The sequence below is a fragment of the Anopheles darlingi genome, chromosome 2 (genome assembly GCF_943734745.1).
Source record: "Anopheles darlingi chromosome 2, idAnoDarlMG_H_01, whole genome shotgun sequence".
Taxonomy (NCBI): Eukaryota; Metazoa; Arthropoda; class Insecta; order Diptera; family Culicidae; genus Anopheles; species Anopheles darlingi.
In genome coordinates, this window is record NC_064874.1 from 35,969,137 (window position 1) to 35,991,309 (window position 22,173).

Below are 22,173 nucleotides of genomic sequence, written 5' to 3' on the forward strand. Positions count from 1 at the left end.
AGATGCCAGCGAAAATGGTGGCGACAATTTGTAATTTAACCCATCCCAGACACACCACCACCACCCCTCACTCATACCACCCCTCCCCCCTCCCCCGTTGTGACCGTTACCTCAGTTGTGCATTCTTTTGCCTGGCCACATCGGTGGGTGGTGGCCTCGAGGCGGTGGCTCGCCATCGTCGTCATGCTACGCCACACCGTGGCTTGTGGCCATGGTTAAGGTGTGGTTGTTGGTTTCATCGTCCGTCCCGTGGCCCCGTTGGGTGGGTTTTTCCGGTGTGGAAATGTTAATGAGTCGGAACGCTTAGCACTAATTATTCGACGACTTCCGAGTTCGGTAAACATTTGCTCTTCAACCCTTATTCCCGACTTCGCAGCCCATTTAGGAGGAGGAGGAGCACGAGAAGGCGGGAGCATGTGATGTGTGCGGTGCTTTGGCTTTCTGCTTTTTCCACGCTTCTTTGGTACGGGTCTGGCCAGGCAAGACGGCGGGGGGGGGGGGGGGTTTGAAATGCGACGTTTCCGACGTGTGTCCCCTGGAAAGGCTGGGATTTCTTTTTTAATGTGTTGTGTGGAGTGGAGGAAAACAAAAACGGATAAGAGCACGGAACAGAAAGAAACGGACGTTTCTAGTTGGTTTGAAGAGTTATGAGCATTATGAGTGGACACTTTTGTTGTCCGTTGTTGTTTTGTCCTGAAACGGTCTGGTTCACTTCGCAAGAATATTGCCTTGAACATTCTTGACGCTATTACGTATTACGAATGTTGCATTAATTCTGCACAATACGATGTATCGTTATTATTTTATATAAAGAATTGTTCAGTTTACCAGTTAAAAAATAAAAAAAGAAAAAGTCTGATTAGCGCTCGATATAGACGCTCGCCTGGGTTAGTGCTTGATAAGTAAGTTAGATAAACTAAGAATATTTTTTTAAAAGGCTGTTTTAAAGGATCTGTTCAAGGATATAGGATGCCCATTTCTCGATCGTGAATGCATCTAATAGAAAACAGGAAAAAAAATAACTAAAGCCCCATCCATTTAGAATCTGAGTACACGTTTGTAATCACTGCAGCGCCTCTAGTGGTCACTTTGCAATTCTTTTGACAGCGTTTTAATGGTAGTAAAATGTTTATTTAGTCATTTTTATTTTATTTTATTATTTATCGTTATTTATATATTATTTTATTACTTTATTAATTTATTTAGTAGTGTTAGGTAATTTTTTTTGTTTAAATTGATCTACGCCTTCAAAAGTTATCGCCGATGAAATGCGAAGGGCGAAAAACATCTCATCGCACACTTATTATTTAAACTCGATTTGGCTGGAGAAAAAGCCGCGAAAGTCTTAAAATTCATAGTAAAAATCAACTAAGTCATATAAAAAACTAATGAATAATTTTCATCAATAATAATTTACATTTCAAAGGTAATAAGAAAACCTACAAAATGACACCTTTATTTTCTTTTTACGTCAATTTTTGGCTAAGATATGACCTAATTTGTGTGTCCAGATTCTAAATGTATTGGGCTTTAAAAAGTCTAATGAAGATTAAACCAACAAATTGAGTACCTACATGTTCCTCCGAATACAGCTGCAAACTATGATACGAGAATGAACTCTATTTTTACTTCATTCTAATATTCCAAAAGACTGTTGTTAGCTGTCTTTTTCTTCAAATTTATTTCCGTTAAAATCAATAACATCACCATACAGATTGCCGTCTTGGTGCAACTGTTTTCTATTTTTACACACAATCGAGCGTGTAAAAACATGCATGGAATGGCTTACGAACGACAATTAGCCGAGAAATTCTCCTACGCTCCGTCTTGTACAAAGCGAAACATGTTGCTCGATTGACCCTCTGGAGGCACTGGAGGCCGGCACTGGATGTTGTTGCCTGTGTCGTATCAAGCCGTCGTACCACATGACGTCGGAGGCATGTTGGCGAAGGACGAAGAAGCAAATTAATAACCGACCGAGTGGCGACATCAAGCAGAGCTTAGTTCCAAGCCAGACGCAGACTGGAGCTGCAGGTACCCAAGGGCTGGGTCTCGTGACACTGAAGAGTGATTTGTTTTATTCATGACCACCATTCGCCCCTTTGTGGCTGGTTAACCGAGACTTCTCAATGCGTCATAGAGATGGTCGGTAAACACGACAGCCTGCCAGCAAGTCAGCAACATGATGTTTGGGTTCGGACCGACCGACCGACCGACCGGGGACACTGAGCTGAGTATAAAAACCACATTGTCAACTGCCAGGGAGCGGTAAGGTGTGAAAGTGTAATCTGTTGAATGTGTTGCGGTGCGACACGGACGGACCATCGGACGGAGGCAACACTTTCACCGGCCCCCCCTATCCTGACATTAACCGATTTGCCATTGAGTCACTTCAGCAGCTTTGACGAGCTGACAGGCCAACCACCACCACTACCACCCATTTGTAATGCAGTCAACGCCTGGCATACTAATGCCCTCTGTCGGGTATTCCCGGCACATTTGGTCTATCATCACCGTCGCATCATGCACCGGCAATGTGCGCGCGCGATCCTCTTTCCGGACGTCTTGCCACTTGTCACCTGTTTGAGGAAGGTTTCGCTTTGCTTTCTTTCTATCCCTCTTTTTAGCAGAAGTGCCGTTCACCGACCTCCCGGAGCTCGATATCGAACCGCAGCCACCTGGCGGACCTGGACGAGGGCGAACTGTTCATGGAGCTGATACGGGACGTGGCCAACGAGCTGGACATCGATGTACTCTGTCACAAGATACTGGTGAACGTGGGTCTGCTGACGCATGCCGACCGTGGTTCGCTGTTCCTCGTCAATGGGCCCCCGTCCGGCAAGTACCTGGTGGCCAAGCTGTTCGACGTTACACAAAACACCCGTAAGTAGCAATTGATGGCGGTCCATTAATGGTGGGGGATCCAACAATGGTTGGTTTGAAGAACGGGGCTCGCCGGCTCGAAAGGGGCCAGACCATAATTGAAAGGCTTGGGTGTCAGACGTTGACAGCCCCTAAAAGCCCTTTACCCATTCTAGATCGTAGACCTGATGGGGAGATGGGGCAATTTTGGGGCCCTAGTCAAAAGCTCCTTCTGCTGAAAGCCATGAAAGCATAATGAAGACTACCATTATGGACCGTATTGTTGGAACAGAATCGTTGTACCATGATGTTTTGGCGAGATATGTTCCTGATTCATGTATGAATGCTGCATTCGAAGTGATTAGGAATGTAGGAGAGCTCTCATTCGATTTGTGATAAAAATATATTCAATGTAATACTCGCTATTAATATCCAGCGATAGATTAAGGGGAGGCTTCAGTATTTTATTTTATTTCTTCGCATTTACTTTATCCATTTTTTTATGAGTGCTTATCCTTTCAAGAGTAATGTGTAAAATGTTGAGATTAATCGAAGCATAAGTGTCAAAGATATGTTTTTTTGAAAAACTGCTTTTCATACAAGGCTCAATACATCTCGCAAGTTTGAATTGCGTTTCCCAAAACCTACCATTTCAAAGTCGGTGCCCATCGTAGCATAAAAACTACTGGACCGATCGATTAGAAATTTTGACCACACAATCTGCACACTATTCGTCAGGTAGTCCCGTCGAGTTTTTATAAAAATTGTTGATACTTTTTTTTAATAATTATGTAAGGCTCGTTTTTTGAAGCAATATCGAGAAAAGCATCACTTTTTCAACTTCAAAAATCTGCCAAAAATCGAAAAGTAGGAAATTTAACAAAAACTCGACGGGGCTACCTGGATAAACTTATAATCTAACAAAAGAATATTGAATTATTCATTTCTGGTGACCCGGCACGTAGCTACACCGCATGGGCACCGCAAAAAGTAGATTTTTGCAAACTTGCCTTTCTAGATTGGATGCCATGAACGTAGTTTTGCTCAAATCTTCCCCAAAATAGAACCAAATATTCTTCAAAAGTTGAAGTTACATTTGACATGATTTCTTCACTAAAAATCGTCAAAAATATGCCTTTTTTGTCCCGAAATAACCAAAGGAGGGTTTCATTGCTGCAAATATGAATCAAAATCATCTATAGCTCTAGCATAATGTTGGCTAATACCTATCAGAGAAGCAATATCTACTAACAACTGTTGTTGAAATATTAATAGACAAAATAATTTTGCTTTTCAATACTTTATCCATTGCACAAAGCATCCTATTGGTAACAAAGGTGGTTCATAAGATGTTATAGTTATTTACATAAAACAATCTTTTAAAATTGGAGAATGAAACAAACACCATATTGCTACTAAATTGCATTCAAATAAGTGTTATTATGTTTTATCTAATGCATGTGGAGGTTACACGAAAAAAATATTTTACATAAAAAATAATTGTCGATTGCTCGACACCTCCAAATGATAGATAACTAGATAGCCAAATAATTAGCAAAATAAAACTGAAAGGTCTAAAAACAATAGAACAGCAGTTAGGAACAGACATGGAAAGGTGCTTCTTTGGACAATGTATCATATCAATCCAGGCAGGCTTCAGAAGACTGGTAGCAACACAGCATCCATACTTGGTATCGTTCCTGCATTTACAACTTAGTTAATTACTAAACTTATTGCGCTTGGAGCGTTTTCTATCGAGTCATTTCAATAATCTTCTAAATCAAATGACAAAATAATTTCAAGCAGTAAACCAATGCCTTACACTGACATAATGTATCTGAGTGGCTGAGAAGCTAAGCATAAATTTTGATCCCCGGGCAAATATGAGTTCTGCCGTGTTGCAAAACCATTCCTTGCTCGTCAGCCACGGAAAGCGAATGGAAATTCCAATCAATCCGATAAAGGCTAGAGCTCCCAAAGGCCACGGTTGGAATCGTGGACGCTTGTTATGATTGCGTCTGAGTTGATTCCATTCCACCGTCAGTTCCGTCAGTCTTGTGGGCAAAAGGCATCGGGGGTTTTGCTGCTATTGTCGTAGGTCGTGAAATTATGTAATGTCTGCACGGACATGACATGCCCGGTAAGGTCACGGTACGTGGCGTACGGGGTGCCCGTGTCCGTGTAGGTGACATGCTAGCGTCAGCGATGATGCTACTGCAACTGCATCCCGTCGCCCTTTACGTCGTCTCTCATCGTTCTCCCACATCTTCCTTCTTACCATCTACATCCACATCAGCACTCGATGAGGCGGTGCGGAAGGCGAAGCAGGACGAAATCATCATCCCGTTCGGGGTCGGCATCGCCGGTACGGTGGCCCAGACGAACGAAACCATCAACATCAAGGAAGCGTACAAGGATCCCCGGTTCAACAGTGAAATCGACCAGAAGACGGGCTACAAAACGAACATCATCCTGTCGATGCCAATCTGCAACTACGAGGGTCAGGTGATTGGCGTGGCACAGATCATCAACAAAACCAACGGTAAGCCTCAGGGGAGCAGGGGAGCAGTACCGGCACCGGCGGTGTTAATCCATCCATCCCAAATGCCGGTGCACGGCACGGACAGGTTCACCGGAGTTTACCGAGCGCGATGTCGAGATCTTCCGCCGTTACCTGACGTTCTGTGGCATCGGGATCCAGAATGCGCAGCTGTTCGAAATGTCCGTCCAGGAGTACCGGCGCAACCAGATACTGCTCAATCTCGCCCGGAACATCTTCTCCGAGCAGAACAACCTCGAGTGTCTGGTGACGAAGATTATGACCGAGGCCCGGGAGCTGCTCAAGTGCGAACGTTGTGCCGTCTTTCTGCTCGATCTCGACTGTGGCGAAGCGGTAAGTTTGCGGACCATCGTCTCGAGAGAGGAGAAAAGAAGCTGCTAGAGGTGGGATGGCCAGGTCCAGGGCCGCTGCATGCGCCGTACTCCCCCCGGCGAATACTCAATCACTCGCTACACCGGGGATTTTTGTTTTGTTCGGGATTTCGTATTTTCACCATTTTCTTTTCCCCTCACCCTCACCACCCGATCCGATCCGACCCGACCCGACCAGTGTGCATGCTTAGACGAGAGCTGCAATCGCAACTCCCTTAAGGTAACCGGTTTTTGGCCACCGTTTGGGTCCTACGGAATTCCGCGAAGTTCCGTTGGTTCCGCGAGTTCGCCGGTTTTTTTTTCTGTGCCGTCACTCACGCCGCGTACGCACGCACGAACGCACGCAACACACACACGCAATGCGAGTGCTTCCGTTTCCGTCATACACACAGTTCAACAGCAACAGAGCAAAACTGGTTGAAAAATGCTGACCGATTCTAGCTGTCAAACCGCGACGCTGATCATCAATCTCTCGCTCGCAGTGAGCTGTTCGGTTGCGACGTGAAAGGGCAAACGCGTCAGTACCAGGGTTGGTCAACACTAGAGCATTACTATAGCAACAGTAGGAACAGTAGCCACAGTAGCAACACAGCAGCACACGCAGCACTTTCCACGAATGCTGCACATTGTCGATTTCTGGGGGGAAAAGGAGCTTTTCGCTTATCGCACGTGCGCTCACAAACACACACACAGACAGGCACAAACACACGGACAGATAATCACACATACACTACAGCAGGAGATGGACTCAGACATTTGTTTGAAGCCATTTCTATGGCGCGGCGACGTTTGCAAACGGTTGCTATGCGCACCTCGAAGTCCAAACCCGGGTTGCCGGGACATTTCCCCCCCCCCGGGGGGGGAGGGAGAGTGAAACGGGGAGAAAGTTCTGAGTGAATCCGGCGTCCGGCGTGGCGTGGGTTGGCTGCCCTCGGTCACGTACGAGCTACGGAATCGGCATTTGCTGATGGTTTTATTTCTTCGCCCAAAGACGCAAAGACGCTTCACCTTTTTGGATGGTTTCCAATTGGCAGCAACTTTGGGGTGCCAGAGAGAGAGAGAGACAGAGAGAGAGAGAGAGAGAGCGACGAGGTGATGGTGCTAACGAGAGAACACGTCCCCAGGGAAGGGGGGGCTACCTCGTCTCCGGGCCCATTCCCCGGGTTAATTAGAGTTTTCCGTGTTTCGACCGCCCCTTCCCTAGCGCTGATAACGTGAGCTTCCACGATAACGCTTCCGGAGCATGCCTTCCACCGGTCCGGTGTCCGGTGCGTCCGTCAGGCCGGATTGGGGATTAAGGTCACCGGGAGGTGAGAAGAGAAGAGGTTCGTGCGCACGTCCGACGCCATAAAGTAGATAACTTTAAGCTTCTGCGTCCGCTCGCATGTGAATTGACGATCGTGCTGACAGAGGGATCGTTTGATGAAAATTCCCTTTTCGTGTTGCTTGCCGTTCGTTTTTTTTGAGGCCTCACTGTGTCACGCGATACATTTGTTGCTGTGCTGCTCTTAAGGGGAGGGAACGGCACGAAACGCGCCGCAACATAAACTATTCCGGACCGGCATTAAGTTGGTCAATTTCATTACCGTCTGGGGGCCAGTTGAGGAGTCCGTTCGCTCCGAGTGGTTTTGTGCACGTTAAATCATTTGTTAAACTTTGAATTCGAAGCCAAACAATCGAGCGACGAGTCATTGGGATTGGGTTCTGGCCAGGATCACTGCCAGGAGTGCCTTGAAAGGCATCTAATCCACCACCCGCGGCCGTGCTGTGGCTTCTCGGTCTGGGTTCACACTCCGGGTTACCTTTTTCGCTGGAAATCGATTCATTTTCGATCAACCTATCGCGTGGACGGGCTTATCATTTGTAATCGATTCCGGACTGTCCCTGTCCTCATGTTGTGTATCGCACTGATTACGTCTATCGGGCGTCCATGGCGAGTGACATCGAATCGACCATCGGGCGAGCGAGTTCCGTCGAGGAATCCCATCACCTCCCGCGGGACCCCCCCCCCTGGATCACCGAAAATCGCACGCGATTCAATTTTGGGAAGCGAAACCTCATTTTCCAAAAATGGTCAATGGTAGAATGGGGATCCGGTAGGAGGCCGGTGGACAGCCACAGATTCGTGCTTAATTCCGGCACCGAAGCGCATCACCTCCGGCGAGCGTGAGGTGTTGTATTTGGCACACCACATTGAATCGCGCTTGATCGAATGGAATCGAACTCGATTGAATCGATTCATCGTATCGCGATCAATAATTCATCTGCAATTAACGGCTCAAAGCACCTCAGTTTGGATGGACTAATGGAATTGTTTTCACGGTTCCAGTGACCGTGACAGTGTTCTCGGAGACAGCAAATTAACAGTAATCCGTTCCGGTCCGTCCCGATGGAGGCGCATGGTGTATGTGTGTTTTATTTGATTATTTTTATATATCTAAGAACGGGCGAGCCGTATATTCGGTGTATGCGATTTTAGCACGTCAAAGTAGGTGTTTTTCGACGCAAACACTAAACTGAAACATACGGAAAATATCATAATACCTTATCACAGAGTTCTAATAAATCATTTCAAACCATCGCTTTTACATATACATAGTGTGCCGTTTAGACAGGACCTAATTAAATGTTTTTTTTTTATTTGGATGGATGATTTTGGCAAATGAACCGGATTTATTTAGGTTATACAATGTTTTTGTTTGTATGAAAATTCATCCAGAACTCTCTAATATCAATAAAATAATCACCTCAGTTCGACACACAAAAAGTGACCCTTTTAAGGTATTTTCATGACAACATTTGGGGTGGAAGAGCACCAATTTCGTAGCTTTTCTTAGCTCTTCAATAGCCTTCGTTTTGCTGACATTTACTTTACTGTTCAAATAGCCACACAGAAAAAAGATAAGGAAGTTGAAGTTGAAGGAATATCTTCAATGTTCTGCAAAACAATTTCAGTCCGCTTTTTGGGCGCGAATCTATAAACTGGCATATAGTAACGTTTAAAAAATTCGCTTCGGCTCGCCAAATCAGTTGAAAAATGTTGAAGTTATTCAACGTTTGAATGTTGAATAACTTCTAAACTGAATAGGTTCTGCCTAGATGACGCACACTGTACCAAAATTAATCTACACGCAATAGCGATGATTGCTGCGATCTAATCACATTTTGTGTCCAAACACTTTGCCCAAAAATAATGGCGGTTTGTTTTGCAGAGGTTGCTACGACTATTTCTGAACCATATAAAATATGTAGTTTTTAAAAATCCTAAAAAACGGCAAACAAAACTCCTTCAAGTTTTGATACAGTTTGTGTTTTAGTATAACCTCAAATTTTTGCTCCAAACACCAATCGCCTTTTAAATAAGTTGCCTGAGTGTAGCAACCGGCGGGCCGGACTGTTCAGTTCGGTTTGCCAATTAAAATGCAACATTTAGAACCATAGCGATTGGCGGGAGGCCATTTTTTAGGGCGTTCGATACATTTATAGCAGCAGCAGCAGCAGCACCTTCCTAGCACGCACAAACACACCCAATCATCACCAAGTCAGTGTGGAAATCGATTTATTTTCCGATAAACCCCCCTCCCTCCCTACTTCCCTCACTTTCGCAATGTACACCAATCCACCAATACGCTTCCCTGTTCCCACTAATGCTGTTCATATTTCTCTGACGATTCCGACGATCGGTTCATCATTTCCCCAGAACCATCTCGAGCGGATATTGGAACGACCGGAGAAGGCACACCATCAGGCGCTATCGCGCCGTACGAGCCACAACGTCGACGTCGAGGAGGTGCTCCACCAGCAGGTGATTCATTTGCATTACTCTCTCTCTCTCTCTCTCTCTCTTTCTCTCGTGGGTGCGGGCGCAACAGCCAATTTCCATCTTTTCCCACTTTTATCGCTTCCGCGAACCGGGCGTCAGTACATCCCGGAAAAGGGAAGGGAGAGAGGGAGAGCATCCCCTTTTTTTGGCTCCGATTCCGATTTTCTCCATTAAAACAGGAAACAGCAAAAACCCAAAAAAAGGATGAAAATCGCAACAGAGAAGCGAAAAGCTCGATCGAACGCCTTATTGGAACGCCTTTCATACCATTCTTTCTTCTTTCTTCCCTGCAAGAGCTCCATCTCGGCCCGGTTTACGATGATTTTCGAGCTCGGCGGTAGCCACCAGTCGGCGGCCAACATTCTGCGACCCTCGGAGAGCGACCTGAACAGCTCGATGTTGGCCCAGATTGCCGAGTATGTGGCGGCAACCGGCGAAACGCTCAACATAAGCGATGTGGCCGACTGGCTGAAGGAGAAGGACATCGGTTACCAGCCGCAGACGGTCGTGGTGCAGTCAACGGCTGCTACTGCTGCTGCTAGCGGTTCGAATCCGGCCGACGGTACGGTGGCCACCATGACCGCATCCTCGACCTTCGACGAAACGCACAGCGTCCGCTCGATCCTCTGCATGCCGATCATCAACGGCCAGAAGACGGTCATCGGTGTCGCTCAATTAATTAATAAGGTAAGGAGGACGCAGAAGAACTATTGCCGCGACCCGTTTTGACTCCATTCCTGTTTCCCGTTCTCGTCCAAAAAACAGCAAAACAATCTACAATTTACCAACTGTGATATCTCCATCTTCGAGGCGTTCGCCATCTTTTGCGGGCTCGGCATCCACAACACGCAGATGTACGAGAGCGCCTGCAAGCTGATGGCGAAGCAGAAGGTGGCGCTCGAGTGTTTGTCGTACCATGCGACCGCCAGCCAGGACCAGACGCTCAAGCTGGTCAACGATACGATACAGACGGCCGAAGAGTACAAGCTGTACAGCTTCAAGTTCATCGGTAAGTGTGAGCGCTGTTCCCTTCCCCTATGGAGTGTGTCCTCTTCCGCGCGCTGATTGATTGCAAACGATCTCCTTTTGCACTTCGCTCTTTGCTCTCCACCGGCCGTGCGGCCGTGGGTCCAATTAGAGGGAAATTGGGGTTCCCGGGATAGGCCTCTTGCTGGAATCGTGGAGTTGAGTCCACCAGAAGAAGAAGAAGAAGAAGAGTAGCACAATAACAGGGCGCACATAATGATGTAAATTAATATTTAATACGATTGTTAGCGATGGGATGAGGGGCTGGCGAAAAGGGTGAAACCAATACCTTCGCTCCGTTTACCCCGTTTGTTGCGGTTTGCGGAACCGTTTCGGACGATTTGATTCCCTTTCCGTCGTTGTTGTTGCTGCTGCTGCTGCTGGCTATCAGCTTACAATTGGTGGCAAATCAGCAATCAGGTCCAGTGGATTCATTCACGGGACCTGAGCCTGAGCCTTGAGCCTAACAACAACAACGACAACAAGGGAGGAAGACTGCTCTTACTATTGATTGATCCGCTGGTCGGTCGGTCGGTGGAGGTCAAGCGCACTCGCTACTAATGGATTTTTCGTCGAATGTGTCGAACGGCTTAGTGATCCCGCGCAAGCCACCGCTAATTGGATGCGGGAAGAGATGTGTAGAGATGCCTCGAACCCCTTCCGTGGCATCATCACACACACACACACAGAACCAGAGCCAATTGTCCCGCCGGTCGGATCGTTTTTCACGCGATCAGCATAATTAATGGGCACCGTAGGGCACAGTGGCAATAAACAGAGAGAGAGAGAGAGAAAGAGAGAAAGAAAGAGAGAACGAGAACAAATCCAAGTCCTTCTTCCGCGAACTCGCTGCCAACGCGCGGAACGTCTTGAAAGTAAAGCCACTTGGTCGTGCTCCGGATGGACGGTCGGTCGGAGTTAGGGTTCGTCCTGGCACTCAGGGGGAGGGTGAGAAAATTAATGTTCCCACCGATAGATTGGCCAGTGCCCTCGCCGGTGACCATCGGTCAAGGGTGCGTGCATGCGTGCTGGCGTGGCTTGGATCGGTCTCAACCTCAAGACACCGAGGTCACCGAGGGACCGTTGCTGGCCAAACGGCGGTTCGTGGAGTGGAAGGCGACACGACACTTTCGGCAGAGGGCAAACCGGCAAACGATTTCAACGTGGTACTCCGTCGCTTCGCTATTGAATTGCCGGCCACTGGAACCTCCGACTCCTGTCGGTGGTGTCGGCATTGGTGTTGGTATGGAGAGAATTTAATCACGATCACACATTCATCAAGTGCTGGGTGGTGCTGAATTTTTCATGAGCTCCTCACGCTCTGCGTGTTTTTTTTTGCTTCACGCTTCCTTTACGAAAGATGTGTTTGAACTGTGGTACGGGGCCTTCTGTTGCTGCCGTGGTACAACGTGCCGGGGACGGGAAACCGTGGCATGCGTGGAATGCCGCCTTCGGGACGCATTACCTCTGGGCTGGCTGGCTGGAAGTAACTGCATCGAGAGTCAGGGACGCAACAGAAGAAAGGGCAACTGTAGCTAGCACCGGTGTTCGTGTGTGTGTGTGTGTGTGTGTGTGACCGTGTCCTTGTTATATTTTGTTTGTGTTTGATATCGCTGCTCGCAGCGCAATCTTAGGATTCCGGATTCTCGCGGCGCTCGCACCTCACGTGGCGCTTTGTTTCGGTTCTTCTGGCCGGGGCAAATGATTTATCATTTTACGGATCCTTTGGGACCTGTTACTGTTAACTGGTGCGATGCGGAGAAAGAGGAGGAGGGATTACTGTGGATGATTTCATATTTGATTCGCTGAGAAGTTGATTCACGCGCCACGCTTCGCTTCGTTTGGTAGAGACTACGAGGAAAGGTTGACTTAGAATAGCCAGAAAAGATTGACCGGCGACATTCAGTTGTGGAAAACCGTTTGTGATGTTGCGATGTGACGTATATTTGACGTTGCTGTTACCTAAAGGTTACTAAATTTCTTTTTTTGTTTTTTACAATCAGAACCTTTTTCAAGATGATTCACTTACTGATTGAATCGATTCCTTTGGAGAATTCACTCGTACCAGAACACGTACGAATCTCTCAGATTCCGAGAAGTTGGCTTTGTTTTGAACAATTGAGCCGCAAACTAGATCAAGTTCTTTTATTTCAAATGAGGTTTTGAGAGGATTATACTTTAACCGGAAATTGAAGCAATAGACATCTGGCATGATAATCAATGTTCGATCGGCAATTGCTTTAAGCTTGAATGCAATTAATCTGTACGTTAATCACTAGGTTGGCATTTGATAATTTAAGCTGATATATTGATTGATGGATTAAGCTGACTATATTGATTGATGGAAGGTGGGCATTCGAACCAAATTGCATATTGGTTTTAGTTCCTCTGCTCTTCTTATGGTTAAATTTATCGTTAGTACTTACATCATACATTACGAACAAATTATCTCCTTCCTTACCCCAAAACTTTGATTTCTTTCACCACTTAAAGGCACTTTTTCCGCCTGGTTTCATCTGGTCCGCGGAAACTTCTAGCACATAAACAAGGTTAAAAAATCAATATTTTTCCGCAATCACGCCCCCTTTCCCCCGGTCCGTGGATGTTTCATAATCCACAATAGTCCCACTCGAACGGGCCACAGCCCACATAACCAACCATCTTGTTATTGCCAGCTTTTCTAAACTCTCGACCCACAGCTGCTGCTCCGGCACAAGCTCAATGGTTGACCAGCTCCCGATACGAGATACGATAAATCACGCAACCTTTTCTTTGCATCTTCTTTGCACCATCTTTCCACCCACAGACTTCGACCTCGACGACGATGATACATGCCGGGCCGCGGTACGGATGTTTCTACAATGCAATCTGGTTCAACAGTTCCACATTCCGTACGATGTAAGTGGCCATTTTTTCCCCTCTCTTATTGAGTTTTCATTCCGATCTAGATTCGTCCCCCTACGGTTACGGTTTCCGAACTGGATTTACATCGAGTGTCATGATTACGTGTTGGCAGGAAGCGAGTTGGAGTTCAATTGGCGTAAATTTAGCTGACCCGCGCCAACGCACTGTGCTTATTGAGCTTGCAGCAATATGTCGCCTCAGCGTTCGCTGAAAAGCTTATCAGCCATATCTAAGAAGCAAAGGGAGCATATGCAGTCCAGCAAAAGATTTTATTAGTTTACCATGGCATGCTGCGGCCCTATTTTTTTTTGCAAATCTGTTTTTATTTTTTATTATTTTACCTAGTAGGCTTCAAGGATTCGTAGGAACACTGACAAAGATTCAGCCATTATGATAGAAAATGGCTTAAATTTTGGAAAATGGTTTAAACTGTCTGCCCAAAACCACCTTTTGCAGAATTGGTATGCATCGTAGCATACAAAAAAAACTATTGAACTAATTTTTTTGAACATTTGAACTGTTAAGCAGTACATCATTTACGAGGCACTTTGGTCGAATTTATATAAAATATATTGATTCTTTGTTTTGAACAGCTGTGTTTCAAATAAAATCAAAATCGTGTTCAAATACACCAAAATGGGAAAAAACACTTCTTAAAAATAGTTTTACAAAGATTCTTCGAAAAACTTATCCAATTTTATTATTAAAGTCGTACTGAATCACGAATTCGAACCCGCGTCAAAAACGAGATTGATGCCTTCGCTTTTTTGATTCCATTTCCACCAAACTGTTTCCTAATATTCTTGAAAACTTATTAAATTCAGATCGCAAAAATAGATCGAAGGTTTTGTAACCAAAAATCCCTAAAGAACGAAGCCGTTTTTTCGTCGAAGTTTAATCTGATTTGTAGGATGATCCAGTTGGAATCAGTGATAGCATCACCGCGATGCAAAGAATCCAGAGCTTGGCTGTCTACACAGAATGCGTGTTTCTAGTTACATTTTTCCATTTTTTTTTTTTTGCTGCAGGTCCTGTGCCGGTGGATACTGAGCGTCCGGAAGAACTATCGACCGGTCAAGTACCACAATTGGCGCCACGCGCTCAACGTTGCCCAGACGATGTTCGCCATGATGAAAACCGGCAAGATGGAGCGCTTCATGACGGATCTGGAGATACTGGGACTGCTGGTCGCCTGCCTGTGTCACGATCTCGACCACCGGGGCACCAACAATGCGTTCCAATCGAAAACGGACAGCCCACTGGCGATCCTCTACACGACCAGTACCATGGAGCACCATCACTTTGACCAGTGCGTGATGATACTGAATTCGGAGGGAAATAACATTTTCCAGGTGAGTAGTACCGGGGGGTGGCATCCGAAGCATACCTTCGCCGACCTTTACGGCAAACACCCTGCTGCTCTGCGAGGGCGAAGGACATGACGGGGTGGGTTGTACTGAGTAAACACGGTAGCTCGTATTTGTTCAATCGATTGGACGGACGGACGATACGGATTTCTGTCCTGTCCGTGTTTGATGTACGGTCAGGCAAACATGCCTGTCCGTCTGCTAGGTGTCAACGGGTCGAGAGTGCTGACGATTCTGATGAGAGAGAAAAAAAAATGGCCTGACCTATGCGCTTCCGTAGTGCACGGAAACGACCTCCTGTTGTGTACACTGTGATGCTCTGTGATGGCGTTGTTTGCGTTTGATAATTTAGGAAACGAGCCTTTTAGAAGGAAAACTTTTAACTGCATCAGGTCCATTTCGAGCAGTTTCGGTTTCGTGTCATGATTTCGAGCTCCACTTGCCAGGATGTTCCTTAGTCTTGGACGCAGAAGTTTGCCCAGCAGCTGACTCGTGCTTCAGTCTCGTTTTAGTTTTATGTTCCTTTCCTCCTTCTCGTTCGTTCGATGTCGTCCATCTTTAAAGTTTAATGCTCGATCATAATCTCCCTCGACTGGATCGACTCACTCGTAAGTGCATTGTTCGACTTCAAGTTTCAGTACCATCTTCATCCTTTATGCATCCAGTTTTCGACTCAATCTGCTTATCGACACTGTCAATATTGAGCGAAAGGAAAACAAAACAAAGAATCCTCGTCTTGGCCGTCGTCGTCGTGGTCGTCCTTTCAGCAATGATTGAAGGTCAACCCCGCGGCCGCGGCACGTCAAGCGAAAGCGAATTCATAACGAAATTCCATTCAATTACCGGGCAACCAATTTGATTCCAGGATTTTCCTCTCGAAATGGAGCAGAAATGAACGGAATGCAAAAGGGCCACGCTTTCAATCTGCACCTTTCCGTTTTCCTTTCGCGCCATCGAAACATCGAAACAGCAAAACAACAACCACCAGGAGGGGGCATAATTTATAGCATTCAATTTCACTCCGTTCCGTCCCGCACAAATCACCCAATATGGTGAAGAACATCGTGGTGCCATTGGTCTTAACCGACCATGGCAGAGGAGACGCGACAAAGCAAAACAAAGAGAAACCAAAAAAAAAAGGTTCCCCGGAGTCGTCCTCCAGAAGAGGAACCGAAACAAAGTACCAATCAACTCGGCATAATCGATATAATGCGTGTCCGGAAGGCCCGCCGCGCGAAGGCGAAGATCTTCGCTGGGTCCGGACAACGAATCGAACCGTTTTACATTCGTCTATCAACCGGCGTTGTTTTCCGTTTGAATGCTGGGTCCCCCCGTGGACAGCAACCGGTCAGCGAATGTGATCCATTTTTGTTAGACGCTTCCGGAGCGGCCGGACTTGGTGGAATCCTGACCGGAGAGGGATGATGCTGCAGTGCTGTTTGCGTGTTTGTATGTCCACGCAACACGCACTACGAGCTACGAGCCACGAGCCACGGGGATGTTGTTTGGTTCGAGCAGTATGGCAGTCCCGTTGCTTCCTTTCGGTTCACAGAATCCTTTCGAACCGCACGATAGAGGGCGCTTCACCTCTCTCTCTCTCTTTCTCTCCGGCTCCGGCTTCTCTTCATTTGTTCTGTAAAAGCGATGGACGCCTACTACGGTCCGGATCCTACAGTTCAGGACCATCAACGTGTGTGCGACCAACAAAAGGTGGAAAGCGGAAGCGCTCGCCATTGACGGAATTTAATTCCATGTTTGACAGGCACACAGTAGCCCCCGGAACGGTTCACATTTCTCTTCCCCTCCCACCCCTTTACTATCCTCCCGTCTGACACACGAAAGGGGTGGTGGCTGGTTTGGGGGCGATAAAAATAAGTGGCGCGTAAGCGGTTTGTTTTACAGACGCATCCTTGCCACCGTTCGGGAATGGCGGTTGCGGCAAGCGCTTCGGGGGGCCCAGACTCTCTGGAGAATGTCCCTTCCCTTGTTGCCGGCCGTGGCATGCATTGTAAAGAAATTGCTGCTCCATCACTCGTGGCTCTCTCTCTGACTCTCTCTTTCTCTCGCTCGGCTCTGCGATGGAGTGGAAATTTTCTGCAAATGATTCGCAGCGACTTTGGCACGTTCTGTGACATGCTTTTGCGCCGATGGGAAAAGTCTCCTCCTCCATCCTTTACCTTCCGCCCACTGGGTGCTTTTGGGTGGTGTTGGCAACTGCCACCGGCATCAGCATCCGCCAGAGCGCCATTGCCATTCGGCCATGCGTCGATGATTTCTGTTTGCGTGACTAGAAGGCTTATGGGCCAAACGGGTGGATGGTTTCACAATATTGTGCGCCACCGGTCGTGCCTGGTGGCCAATGCCGTAACATGAGGGTCCCAGTTACCACACTCACCGCATACGCATCCTTCTGCAGTGACCATTTTGCTTTGGCGTGTTTTTGAGTGAAGCATGAAGCTTGTTTCCATCGTGGCAGTGTCGTTCGGAAACGTTTCGATGTTGATAGCCAAACACTTGCTCCAATGAGTGCTTCGAGCGGTAGTAATACGATCTCGCTATTGTTGCTGTTTAAAGTAATACGTCGGATGGAGGTGGGAGGTGGAAAAAGCCGCTAGAATATTGCTTATATGAAATAACGATGCTTACACCTACACAGTTTGCTCGCTTCTTTTAAGAGTTGGAAATAATTCGCTCTGTTTTGTGGTAGATAGAATAAATCTCTAGGAACCACTTTTCTTTTTTTCATATATTTTCTTTTCCATATTTTGATATGCGTTTGTCGGATACTGTTCACAACATATTTTGTTATTCATCTGTAAATGAGGAATCCCTGTCGTTTTCCTTGATTGTTTTTGCGTGATGTACTTTTCCATTACTTCAATGTGAAGAAAGAAGTTTCCGACAGTTGTCATGTAGTAATGCATGTTTGAGGTGAACATGCTCTTGTTGTGAAAACGGTAAAATTGGTAATTTTTGTTTTGCATAATCAACAACGAACTGGTCAGTTAAAAGTACTGATGATGGAGAATTGTCAACACGGTTTGACGATCACGAAAAGAGCTTTCAGAATTTCTAGAAAATGACCAGCAGACAATTTTCAAACGACAACATTTTACAAACAGTTGTCTTATTATAACGACTTTACGTGAAACACTGAAGGACATTGAAAGAAGGATCAATTTTTGAAATTCTGCTTGAATGCCAAAAAAGCAACTGCTTCTGTACCAAATAAGTGTGAATGCAGATAAATGAAGTGAATTTATTATAAGAATTTGAAATGCAATATCAGTATACAGCCTTTTGAACCATATTCACCACAACCAACGCGAATTATTCACAGCGCAAAGGATACGCTGTAAAGACGCAATGAAACTATTAAATTAAATTGCAAAATCGATGGAGCTCAATCAGTATTCAAGCAGTAAATGCAATGCTATAACGAAATCCTGCTGAAACAGTTTGATGCCTGCGAATCAGAGTTTTTTTTTAATATACACGATTTTTGCCCAAAACCTAGTCTAGAAGAAAAAGTTTTAGAAGCAAACAACCGAACACCATGCATAATGAGCACATTATCATAACAAGACCTGCCAAAAAGGCAAAAATATCAAACTGTATTTGTTATGATTCTACGAACCAGCAGCAGCGCATCAACCACTTGGTTCACTGACCATAACGCTTCGGTGGCCAGAATTCTACAATTAATGTCTAGCGAACCAAAATGACCGCAGACCACGTTCAGCATAGTTTCATAGCCAGTTTCATGAGGGAAAGCTGAATTCCATGTACTCAAATCCATTGTGACATGAAGCGATGAGCAGGGAGCACTAGCATTTTTACTACACTTTTTATGCAAATTACATACTTTATCTGACCAAACACATTTACTGCAAACGCTCGTTCGTTCGTTCGTTCGCTCGTTTTTCTATTCCAACAAAAGTAAAAGAAGAAAGAAAGAGAATTGCTTTTGTCAAGGCAAAAGGAAAATAGATGCCAAATAATAAACCTCAAACGCTGGGCACTTCTCGCTGTGTCAACAATGATCGATGCTCTGTGACAGCGGAATAATTGAAGGGCAAAATAAAACTGGAATATCAAGTTCCATTCCAGTTCACCTCACTTGTTTTCCGCCGAAACCAAAAACAAAAAAAAGTCTACTAAACATAAACACGGATAGCGTAGCCTACTCTGCAAGACTCCGCGGCAAGTTGAGGCGAAACATGTACATGAATTTCAGCACTTTTCCTTGTTGTTGTTTTTTTTTACAATCAATAAAACATGTAGATTATTTCCCGCCCCGGCACAGGCTTGCCCCCTATTTGGAGCCCTGGTGATCCTGGTGAGTGAACCGTTTGCCAGGGATGTCACCAGGGCAGGGCGTACAACCGCAGGCCGCAGTATTAATAAAACAAATTTATTTCCTTCACCATCGTCCTTCCCCCGGGGGAGCGAACAGAGGGGCGAAGAGTAAAATAGTCACACAGTGGAACTCCGAACACCGAAGGAAAGGATCTCCGTGCGGTGATCGGTGGGTCCCCTTTGTTCAGTGGCCCAAACGCTTTTGCATGGACGCTTCCTGCTGTCACATAAAACTGGATTACACTTTTCATTTTCTTCGCCATCGCTTTCATCGCTTCCCTCCGTTTGAAAATGTCCCATAGGCCACTAGGATGATATGGTTGCGTGTACCATCACTGCCTTTACATTGTACTGCAATCTCCACTCTGCAACACACCGGAACCGATAACCCATTAACGGGTGGCTGAACATTTAATTATTCAACCGCCACGCAAATTGCCGGCCATACCCGAGGCCTCGAGCCAAGGTCGCGAGCTTCACGCCTCGCTCTCCCTACTTTATCTGCTGTTGAGTAATCGGTGCGCTGACAATGGTGCGTTAATCGCGGTACCATAATGTACGCATCGCTCCACAGTAGTAAAAAAAAAAGGGCGTTAAAGCGATAAAGTAAAGCGAAGATCATGTTTCCTATCGGACGATACATCATATTAACTCTCTCTCTCGTTCTCTCTCTGTTTTCCTTCACACCTTTTCCTCTAGGCCCTTTCACCGGAAGACTTCCGCATGGTGATGAAGGTCGTGGAAACGGCCATCCTGTCGACCGATCTGGCGATGTACTTCAAAAAGCGGAACCAGTTCCTCGAGCTGATTGAAAACGGCGAGTTCGATTGGCAGAGCGAGGAGAAGAAGGAAGGTAAGCTCCGGATCCGGCCAGCACGAACAAAAAAAACACAAAACACAAAAACTGATTTCTTATCTGAATGTCGATTCTCTGCCCCCCGCCACAAAAACCGGGCTCCATGCCGTTCTCTTCCAGTGCTCTGCGGTATGATGATGACGGCCTGTGACGTGAGTGCGATTGCGAAACCGTGGGAGGTACAGCACCGGGTGGCCAAATTAGTGGCGGACGAGTTCTTCGATCAGGGCGACCTGGAGAAACTGCAGCTGAATCAGCAACCCGTTGCGATGATGGATCGGTAATTTGTTTATTTGATTACGATTTCACTTTCGGAACGGATCAGACCATCCTCTCCCTTTCACTCTCCTTCCCTGGGTCCCTGGGAGGAGCCGGCCACTTGACTTGTCTGATGCGACCTAAGCTTGACTTCGACGACGACGACGACGACTGGACGATGACGCCATGATGTGTTGCGTGCGGGACTATGTGGAGTGTGGAAGGTCACCCTCGTAAATTGCTTTTCTCCGCTCCGTTCCGCTCCGCACCACACCAGGACCTTCTTCCCCTTTGGCCCGTCGCTAGCTCGCTAGTTGACAATGTACGGTACATTAAATAATGTGGCCAATTACACCATTTCCCGGAGACATTCTTGCATTCGCTCGCTCTGTCCTCTGTCTAGTGCCCTCGAAGGGAAGGGAAAACTGTGCCGACGTTCGCCGACTATTGGCTCGGCGAGATGATTGCCGCTCGGACGGGAGTTGAAATTCCGAGAACGGAATAGAGAGAGGAGAGAGAAGGAAGGTCTTTCTGGTAATGAGCGACACCCACGGGTACTCGTTGGTGGCGCATAGTGTATCCTGATTGGACGGCGATGATGATGCCTGCGATGTTGACCGTGTTTTCAGTGCCACAGCAGGTTAGTTGAAAGACTCCGGATGCTTGGATTTACCGGAATCCCATAAAGATTGCTCATATTAATTAACGTTTCACTGGAACCGACATCCGGACGATGCCGGCTCCGCACAGCCGGCGTCCATTACTCCCCACAATCGTAGGAGGTGTAGATGCAATCCTAAACGTAGACGTAGTCGTATCTTATCAACAATTTGTCTCTAGAGAGAAAGAGACTAGCCTGGAATTGTACGGGATCTTTAAAAATCCGGCAAATGCATTTGTTTTTTAGTTGGGACTGTCACTTACGGTTCTAGAATCGGTGTTGAAAGTGATCCCATTTTATCAGCTACATATGATAATAAAACGTTTAAAAATTGGTATAATCATCACAATTTTGCTACGATTATCAATACTTTAGATAACGAAATTGATCGAGCTGCTACATTCAATTTTCGAAACAGACAAACTGTCAGTTATCTATAATTTCTCCAATTTCTTGACCAAAAATCAGATACTGCGGACGCTAGAAAGAAGAAATCACCACCGGATTCTTATAATCTTGACAAGCCCCAGTCGGCCAACAATAGCATTGCTTTGATTCCACTAAATTCACCTTAGGCTTGTCGAGGAATTCTAATTCAGATCTTCTTGATAGATCAACATTTTGATTTGGCGTGCACTGGAAGCACTTCACGGTATCGAATCAATTGAAATCCCCCGAAGGTTTTTCTTTTTTGCTCAGCTTACACAAGAAGAAGATTACACTTTAATCTCAGGATTACGAAAGTAATTTCGTTGTCGACGAACAATGTCTATCGTTTGTTCACGTTACTTACGAGACCCATCGGCATCGGTCTTGAGTCTACTGCTCGGTAGATTAGAACCTGTGTTTCTTATCTAGCCGGTCGTGGAGATGGTCTTTAAAAACCAACATTCCTAATCCATAGATTGACCACTTCACAATGCTCGATTCTAAAACCACAGACGAACAAAACGAAACGAAACGAAATTAAACGAAACAATGTACTTCACCCGCCGACGGTTGATGAAATTAGTCAGCTAACGAGCATCACGTCCGTCCGGTGCAGATCCCCGGGGCTTATCCGATTTCGGACCCGTACGGCCATCGTCCTCGTCGTCGTCCTCGTCGTCGTTGTGGGGATCAGTGT

General features: G+C 46.3%; 2 protein-coding genes across 4 annotated transcripts in view; one reads left to right on the forward strand and one right to left on the reverse strand.

The window, feature by feature from the left end:
* The window catches only part of LOC125950282 (autophagy-related protein 16-1), a 633,733-nt gene extending 625,775 nt beyond the window's left edge, over window positions 1–7,958 (reverse strand). The window contains exon 1 of the mRNA XM_049678142.1: window positions 7,949–7,958. The gene's annotated coding sequence lies outside the window, so the exon portion shown is untranslated. The remainder of the gene's footprint in view (window positions 1–7,948) is intronic.
* The window catches only part of LOC125950264 (cGMP-specific 3',5'-cyclic phosphodiesterase), a 48,399-nt gene that overhangs the window by 21,871 nt on the left and 4,355 nt on the right, over window positions 1–22,173 (forward strand). The window contains exons 3-12 of one of the 3 annotated variants that reach the window (XM_049678093.1): window positions 2,628–2,883; window positions 5,159–5,404; window positions 5,490–5,755; window positions 9,494–9,598; window positions 9,911–10,303; window positions 10,382–10,625; window positions 13,449–13,540; window positions 14,575–14,898; window positions 19,972–20,125; window positions 20,249–20,408. In XM_049678093.1, coding sequence (XP_049534050.1) covers window positions 2,628–2,883; window positions 5,159–5,404; window positions 5,490–5,755; window positions 9,494–9,598; window positions 9,911–10,303; window positions 10,382–10,625; window positions 13,449–13,540; window positions 14,575–14,898; window positions 19,972–20,125; window positions 20,249–20,408 — 2,240 coding nt within the window. The remainder of the gene's footprint in view (window positions 1–2,627; window positions 2,884–5,158; window positions 5,405–5,489; window positions 5,756–9,493; window positions 9,599–9,910; window positions 10,304–10,381; window positions 10,626–13,448; window positions 13,541–14,574; window positions 14,899–19,971; window positions 20,126–20,248; window positions 20,409–22,173) is intronic. The other 2 variants (XM_049678094.1, XM_049678095.1) reach the window with 2 other exon arrangements.